The sequence below is a fragment of the Megalops cyprinoides genome, chromosome 3 (assembly GCF_013368585.1).
Source record: "Megalops cyprinoides isolate fMegCyp1 chromosome 3, fMegCyp1.pri, whole genome shotgun sequence".
Lineage (NCBI taxonomy): Eukaryota > Metazoa > Chordata > Actinopteri > Elopiformes > Megalopidae > Megalops > Megalops cyprinoides.
The window spans coordinates 11,133,485-11,142,356 of NC_050585.1; the positions used below are offsets into that span (position 1 = coordinate 11,133,485).

General features: G+C 41.7%; 1 protein-coding gene across 1 annotated transcript; it reads right to left on the reverse strand.

Moving 5' to 3' along the window:
- Positions 1 to 512: 512 nt before the first annotated feature.
- Positions 513 to 8,440, reverse strand: LOC118775453. Its single transcript, XM_036525387.1, has 14 exons — positions 8,174 to 8,440; positions 7,068 to 7,168; positions 6,695 to 6,833; positions 6,365 to 6,493; positions 5,859 to 6,042; positions 5,727 to 5,764; positions 5,444 to 5,492; positions 4,758 to 4,801; positions 4,512 to 4,577; positions 4,357 to 4,413; positions 2,713 to 3,339; positions 2,165 to 2,395; positions 1,494 to 1,612; positions 513 to 1,044 (listed from the first exon to the last, which is right to left on the reverse strand). Exons 2-14 carry the CDS (start codon positions 7,164 to 7,166, stop codon positions 1,012 to 1,014), a joined length of 1,815 nt encoding a protein of 604 aa, XP_036381280.1. The 5' UTR covers positions 7,167 to 7,168; positions 8,174 to 8,440; the 3' UTR covers positions 513 to 1,011.
- Positions 8,441 to 8,872: the final 432 nt, after the last annotated feature.

Below are 8,872 nucleotides of genomic sequence, written 5' to 3' on the forward strand. Positions count from 1 at the left end.
CAACAATTTTATCAGGAATCTACTATACTGTACTGAGTGTACCTCTTAACATTTGGTATAGATTTACATTCACAGAAGTAACATGAAAAAGAACTACACCATGCAGATGTAATTGATATAAGACATGTGCATTGACATTTTCATTAATATGTTTTGAGTTGCAACCCATTAGGAAAGACAGAAAAATTAGTTTCACTGACATTTTGTCAATATTCAGACAAGGTCAAGCAACACAACTTGTTACCATACTTCACATGTTCAAATGACAACAGCAGACTGGGTGGCAAGAAGGGCCCCTGACCACACCCATTTCTAATTTATGTATATGTTCAGGCCCCACTCAACAAGACTGACTTTTGTAAAGGATATGTCGGTAAATGCATTCCGAATAGAGAAAAATAGCACTGCATTATTATACATATGCTAATGTGTGCATATCAAAGGCATAAAGGTTTGAGGAGTAAAGAGTAAAAGTACTTTGAAATATACATTTCCTTACTTTCTATTGTGGGTTACATCAACTTAAGAAAATTCCATTAATTTCCGTCATGCTAGGAGACTTTGCTATCATATGTGGTACTGCATTCAGTGACATATTCCATGTACTGTACTTACTCCCATAAAGAACAGTATCCAGTGGATGATTCTATTCTATCCTGCATTTTTACATGAGCATAGATCAATGATTCAGGGAGAGCCAAAAGGGGAACCATGAACAGAACCTGTCAGCGGCTTCAATATTGCAGCATGTGAAAAGGCCCAAGTATTTCTGATATCACAGTGACTGCAGCATATCATTTTCCAACACCAAAGACTGAATATTTATTACACAGAAGCACTAAACTGTACAAATTCTGACGTGCAGAAGTAGGCCACGCACGACAGGAAAAGATGATTTAACATTTGAGTGCAGAGTAAGTGCATTGCAGTGAAATCTGAAGACACAGCATTCCTGCACACACCGATATGAAAATGTTGCTCCATACAATGTAATATGCTCTCCAGCACTGTTCAGCATTGATCCTTGAATGTCAGTGAAGAAGCCTTCGTAGAAATGAAAAAAATAGGTCTAGTGAGGTGTTTAGGGTCCCAAAAATGGTTCAAATCTCTTTTGTAATCTATATTAAATCTTTATTAAATGATGCATGATGCAAAGTTTGTCTCTTTGTAACAGAACTCCCACAATAAAGCACTTCATCACACACAGCCATTTCTATATCTGTTCAATAGTCCACATAAAGTAATGTCCATCTGACAATGAAAAATTCAAAATCAGGCCCACGTTTTTGCTATAAACAGATTTGCCAAAGGTGAGCTCATTAGGAAAATCCATTTATACCAGCCAGCCTTTAAAAAATTTAGAGAGGAAAATGACTATCACACAGACATTTGTCCCCTGACTATGATATAAGGTATTTCTAATATATAGAAGCTTCTGTGCTGGTTTTACAAAGGCAGTGAGTCAGGAGAAAGAGGGTAATAATTCACTGTACCTTTGAGCTAGGTGGCTGCAGAAGTCCTTGAAGCAGTGCAATTGGGGTCATTCTTATACTGTGGTTGGAGTAGATGAAAGAAAGCTGAGCTTCCTTAGAGAGTCTGGGCATCATGCTGCCTGAAGGAGAGCACAAACACAAATTCACAGTCCATCAGGTACTTAAAAGCTACGCGGATGACATTTCTGATAATAAATCTGACATTTGAGACCTGAGCCCAGGCTGTTTTAGTTTACTTCCTCAAACTGCTTGCGTGCTGAAGAATGACAACATCCAGCTGGAAGTTCTCTGGACAAATCTTCCCTTCTGAAAATTTACAAATACCTCACCGCATGTGAGCATGCAGTATTTATTTTTGTATTTAAATATTTTCTGGGAATTTCACTTGATCAACTCTTGTCAAGAGGTGAGGGAGTAATTTTCAGTTCTTACCCAGATTAGCACATGAGTTTTGCCTGTTTTGTAATTCCCTTCTGAAAACCTCCATACAGCGCTTTGCGACAACATTGGTTAAATATGCCAAAGTGCAATATATTAAATTAAACTTGTTGTTCTTGTTGATGTTACCCCTGTGAGTAGCACAGGAGTGGTATATATGACAAACTTTCAAACAGCTTCATATTTACTGGTCTTTTCTGTTGCTGTGGTTGATTTGTTCAGCACTGCCTTACCTAAAACATTGACCCCAACAGGCTTTGTGTTGTACCAAATGTCTGTGGAGGGATGCAGGATCGGGTGCTGGAACAGCGCGTTGCTGAAGGGGTTGAGTTTGGAGAGGTAGAGTTGGAAGGCTGAAACCGGGCATCGCGGGTCTCCGGGAAGGGCATACATCCTCATCTTCTGACACATCCTCCGGGTCAAGTCACTGCGCTCGTCCTTCACTGCATACACAAATTCCCTGCCTGGGAGGACAAGCAGAACACATTCAAACACAGGCACAAGGACATGTGTCAGACGCATACAATATGAGCATTTTAAATATAATGAATGTTAACACACGGCCATGCTGCCTTGTGAGGATTCCAGTTACAGCATGTCCTTGCCATTCCCAGAAAAATAATCTGATAAAAATTTATCAATATAAGAAATTAAAGAGTAAGGGTAATGCAGAGGTGGACTAAGGTTTATACAGGTGAGTTTTCAGCAGATGACAAAAGGTGATATGAGACTCTGTCCTGTTGTTTGCCGCTTGCAAACCTAATGAGTAAGATTCCGATACCGTGCTCGTCAATCCCGAAGCCGAAGGACTCCCTCGTGAACTCCCGCTGCATGTAGCGGCCGCCTCCTCCATCGCGTGCGAGGAAGAACATGATGTCGAACCAGACTTTGTTGAGCAGAGTCTGAGGGGAGCTGGTCTTCAGCGCGCTGCTCTGGTAGAGCTTCAGCAGGTCCTCGGCAGCCACGGGGACCATGTGCTTGGTGGAGGCCTTGCCCTCCATCTTCAGGGTGCTGCAGACCTCGCGGTAGGTGCGGTTGGAGGCCGGGAACTGGGAGTCGCAGAGGATGTTGATGTGACGGCGAAGGGGGGGCCCGCGCAGGTAGCGGTTGATGCTCTTGCGTATGGCGTTCAGGGAGTTCTTGGTGTACGGGTCCTTCTTGCTTGTCTTGGCGTTGAGGTAGAACTCCCTCAGGATCTCGTCCAGCTCTCTGGGGGACATGAGGTCGATGGTGCTGGCCGGCCGCTGGAAGCGGCCCTGGTACCATTTGCGGAGGACTGTCATGCCCCATTTGGTGCTGCACTGGGTGTTCCTGCTGCTGAAGTGGGGCTGGAAGCCTAAGTTAGGTGGATGCTGGCCAGGGCCAAGGGCCAGGTCAATCCCAGCTCTCGACCAGCAGGCTGCTGAGGCTGTGGATTAAAGGGGAAAGCAGTTTTTTAGGGCTAAGGAGCTTTGGGATGCCTGAACACCTTCCCTGTGACAGAGGCAATTCATCAAATGACAGAGATAGAGAGAGCAGAAAACAGGAGACGATACAGGGCATTCCAGAGACAAATGCTCAAGTGCAGAAATGCTAAATATGTTCCATTTTTTCTGCAGCAATTGTGTCGCCAAATACTAACTTCATGAATTTGAAAATCAGGGGCTTGTACTCCATAAATAAGCAGGAATCATGACAAATATATTGGTCTGTTTCATGTTCATGCGCTGAACACAAAGAAATCATTCCCTATAGCACTAAGCCACTCTCAGTGCATACAGCAGTATGCCCCATACAATCAAACCAAGATGGCCAGACCGACAAAATCTGTGGTTACTGCTTCTGCTTTTTGCTTTGAGACAAGCCACTCTAGAGACCTAATGAGATTATAGTAGTTTTCATCTTCCGCTAACAGAAGAGGAAAAAAAGAAGCACAGCGTTCACTGAAACACTGCAACAATCAAAGCACTCTCACCCTCCATGGTAACCTCTACCTCAGGGTCCTCCCTTATTACTGAAATGGCTGATGCTGTACCTTGTAAAACATAATAAAGAAGACCAGTTTGGCATGGGTTTCCCATGGTCAGGCAACAACCTGAAACTATGCCAGGGTATGATCAGATGTTAAAAGGCAGCATCAAAAGAAATGTGCATGTGCGTGTGTGAATGTCCAGAAACATTCACAATTAATGTATATATTCAAAATGCAAAGTAAATGACTTGCAAAGCATGACTATTTTATTACTACTCAGAAAGAGAATAATGATGCAATGAAAATGTTTAACATTTTCTAAGGTAGTGCTCCTCTAAATAATTTACTCCATTAATGGAACCAAGCATTCTGGAGAGACTGGATTCACTGACATCAGCCTAGGGTGTTGTCAGTGTTTCATTTCGCACTTCATCAAGCTGCAATTTCAAGTGAGAGTCCACAGAACATCCTTACCTACTACTGAGAATACCTTTCCCTCTTCCTCTCCAGCTTCCCTATCACAATGACTACCTGTGAAAAGAGATTCATCGACATAAGTTCTAATGTTCTGTGTAACACTATCATGCTCATACAAATGAGCGGCAGGAGTAATTGTTTAAATGATTTACTTGTCAAGGCGTAATGAGAGCCATCCTGTTCTTCCTTCACAGTAGTAACTGCCATTTCTGACTCCTCTGATGAAAACAAACACAGAGCATTTATTATATATTATTTATATATATATGTATTTATGTGAGTGTGTGTGCGTGTGTGTGATTGAAATTTTCACTGAAAGCTGTTCGCTACAATAAAAATGGAAAGTTTACTGACTGAATGTAGTCTGCTTAGGTTATTTTAACTCGCAAGAACCATACCCTGGTTTTCATGGGATTCTGCTTTCACTCGTACCGTTACAAAACTGCAAGCAAAAAAATGTGTTAGATTTTTTCAAAACTGCAGCAAAGGGCATTCTTCCCATGCATCTGTCCTAAGGCATAAAATGTAAGTGCATGATTTAAAAACTATATACCTCTTCAAATTGTACACATTTGGCAACAGAGCAATATTTTAGAACATGCTGTACTAAATACTTTAAAACTTTTAATTCAGACTCATAAACATTTTGTTTGTGCTAGTGAGAGTACACAGTCATTAGGCTATTCAGTATAACACCAAACAAATGTAAAAAGTGGAAACAAACCAAGTATCAGAATGCACCTACCAGGCAATTAACCAAACGTGATGTTAACTGATCTTTCCCAGTTAATTTTTACACGCTTGTCTTTTTGACATAGCAGTATAAATAAATGTTAAGTTCGTACAGGAAGGATTCAAGGTTCAAGGTTCAAGGTTATCTTTGAGGATAAATTCTTGAAGTTCCACACAGAATGACCGAATCATATTACATGCCTCATAAAAAGACACCTCAATAACGTTTATACAGAACTTTCTGTTGACATAGTTGATGTAGGAATCATTGTATTCTTGTTCCACCACAACCAATGCCAAAGTTTATAGCATGTTTTGTATGTTCTCTTTGCTGGATGTGAATTGTACTTACTGATCTGGTGAACTGTTTTCACACTTCACTGCCAGACTTGTGCTCTTTGCTACAAATGAAGACAAATTATTGTTCAGAAGTGTAAATGGTTAGACTCCGTGTGGCAAAATAAACATGCAATTCAGACAGTTCCTGACACAGTTTTCTGGGACACAAAATGTTAGCCATTACCTCCTTAAATAAAACACATTTTAGCCAAGCCTTATATTCTGAGGTTATGCTGAGGAAACAATTTAGGCATTACACCATTTCACTAAGCATACATAGAACATTTCCCTCTTACCTTTCAGCTTTCTTTGTCCTGAAACTGGAAATGTGTCCCTGAAAATGGAGACAAGGAGTGGTGAGAAGCTGGCTATTAGACCTTATTCACAGAAAAAAGCCCATATGAAAACTGAACGGACATTGGCATCACCTTCTCAATACAAAGCTTATGTGGGACTTCTTTTCCAGAATTTTCTTAAGTGTTGACATATCGTAACTTCTCGGCTCCTTTAAGAGGATGCCATCAGGAAGACCTCTTACTTCCACAGCTGAAGGGTCCTCCTGAAGCAGGTTGTAAGGCACAGGCATGTGACTGGATTTCCCCAGCGCTCTTCCTAAACCACACAGCATACCCACTGTCAACAAAGTGGCTGATGCAACAAACCCTTTCCCACTGAAGACCTCAATACACACATCTACTCTTTGATTGATCTAGCTTAACTGGTTGAAAGACAAACTAGGAACATGCAACAGTAAAATAATGTAATCACTACTCTATAGTTGTAAATAACAATATACGCTGTCAAAGGATTGTGCTGAAATGGATGAACTGTCTGGGACGCTTCTGTTCGACTGCATCACTTCTTTGGTTGCCCATTCAAAATGAACACATGTATCAAACTGCTGCTCACCGCAGCCAACTGCAACAGACTTTACCATAACATGATGAGAAGAGGTCCTCCACAGCCTTTATCAGTTTCTCCCTATTCAGCTTTTCAGAAACATGTTCAGATGTACTGCTTTTACTCCTCTTGTGCTCTTTAGCTCTCTCCTCCTCAGAAACACCTACATGCCACAGGGAGAAAGAGTTAATGCACTGACTGTTGTGTGAAAACAGACGTGTTTATTACAGTAAAAACGAGCATATATCACATCTTTCTTTTTGTTTGAAATAAACTGCTACAATAATTTGTATTAAAACAAACAGAATGCTGACAGTACATTTGGTGAATATACACTGCACTCATGCTTTATAAACAGACTTACAGTATGTGACAAATTCTCTCTGGAAGTCCGACCTGATCTTGGCATATCCTTTGCCTCGCTCTGTGCCCACCACAAACACCTCTTGGTTGAAGACCGCCACACAGGCCACCTCCACACTTGACTTAGCCAGATCCTTGCACTGGAAGATCAACATTCATGCATTTAAAGCAAGTTCAGCTTTTTGTTGCACCTGCCCCCTCCCCCCATCCCCCCGCCCACACCACCACCACCACCACCACACACACACACACACACACACACACACACACACGCACGCACGCACACACACACACACACACACAAACAGTAAGATTGTCAAAACACAATCTCCAAGGATGCAATCAGAATGATCCCCATAGAAACACTAACTTACCATTGAGTCAATCGCTGACATGAGAAATGTCACCAGAAGCCGACTGTCAGAGGGCTGTTCCCCTGCAGAGGATGGCAGTAAGCCTCCCATCTGTGCCATAACTATGAATGGACAGAAATAAAGACAGCAACCAGATTGTCCTGCACAGATCTGGTCACAAATAATATTCAAATGTTTCAGTAAAATCGGTTTCCTAGCAGCCAAAAAACTAAGACCCCCAGAGAAGCCCATCTTAAAGAATGGCATATGAAATACATTTCATTGTCAAGGAAAAGACAGAATACAGTATACCATTTTCAGTTCAGGCATTCCAGCGTAAAGCTGTTATGTGGGTACACTTAAGCACTTTTAACGTCACTTAAAGTAAGAGCAGTTCCCCTCAGGAATCTTAAATTAATGTGGATGCATGGTATGCCCATCTCTCAAATAATGATTCTGCATTATTTGAAATCTTATACTGTTTTAGCTCACTTTTTGAACAAAAAAAAGACTGTTCAGATAACACGGCGTCGCATTTCATGATATAAATGATGTGACGATGTTGATTACTTCCAGCGGACATAACATTGGCTGTCTGAAATTGGTTACACCTGTGGCCGACATGAAAGACTCACGCACTTTCTGCACGATTGTGGATGTGACCGTTTTGTCTTTTTCGTTCAGTATTTCAAATTTATATTGTTTCCCATGCATATTCACAGTCTAATTAGCTATATGTGTTCTATCACGGAGAATCAAGCATTGTGCAACATCCGCATAGGCAAGGCGAATCTAAAAAGGCAACCTGTAGCCATAGCCTACATCACTGCCCGATCTGAAGTGATGTTAGCCAGCTAAAGTGCTAATAACGCTAGCTCAAGAACGGTCGTTGTAAACAGATGTGTCATGCGTCATGGCCACACAACGTAATGTTACATCTATCCATACGTGTTTGCAATGTTGGTCAATTAAAATGATGTATCTTTGTGAGAGAGTGAGTTTAGACCTAATGTTTGGCTATGTTTTGGACTTAAAAACAGATCGTTTCATGTTTTCAGAAAAGTGCATGCAGCTACACGGTACTACATAACGTTTCGTAGTTTTGTCGTTGCTAATACATTACTTACTTTCACAGAGTCAAGTGGAATGGTAACTGCAGTTAACAGACGCGTTCAGTTTGCACTGGTCACACAACAGATGTAAACATCGGCCAGTCAGCTCTCTAGCCAGGTAAATATCATTCACACTGACTGCCCATTATTCTAAGTATCCAGACAGCTTGGTAGCCGCCTATTTGTCCCTTGGGAAATCCAACGTAATTAGCAGCAGCAAGCTAGACGTCGCAAGAACCACTTTCATTTTTCGCATTCAAATTAAGTGTTCTTGTGGATTTTTTCACCCATTGCTCCCACCCCTCCCTCTTATTCCCCACGACCTGTCCGAGCCACTCCTCCGGCTCTCGACATCAGAGTTCAACATCGCAGGAACGTTATGCGAGTGGTCTTCTTTCAGGGCGTCATGCTGCGCAGATTCACCGACCAGCATCGTATGTGGAACGGTACATGCAACGGTGCGACCCAGCCACATGAGCTACAAATTAGTGGGCCTTTCTGCATTTTAATCAATACTCTTAAGATTCTGTGCAAATTCGAACAAAATCTATAGAATGTAGACCGGCGATGCTGTGGGCTGACAACTTAGACAGACCGTCTAAAGATATATGAATCTGTTTGAGAATCACGACAAATAGCCCCAGTAAATATGTGTAGAGCTTGAGCCCTAAAATACACTCCGTGGTCAAAATTGTCATTCAACATGTGTATTGC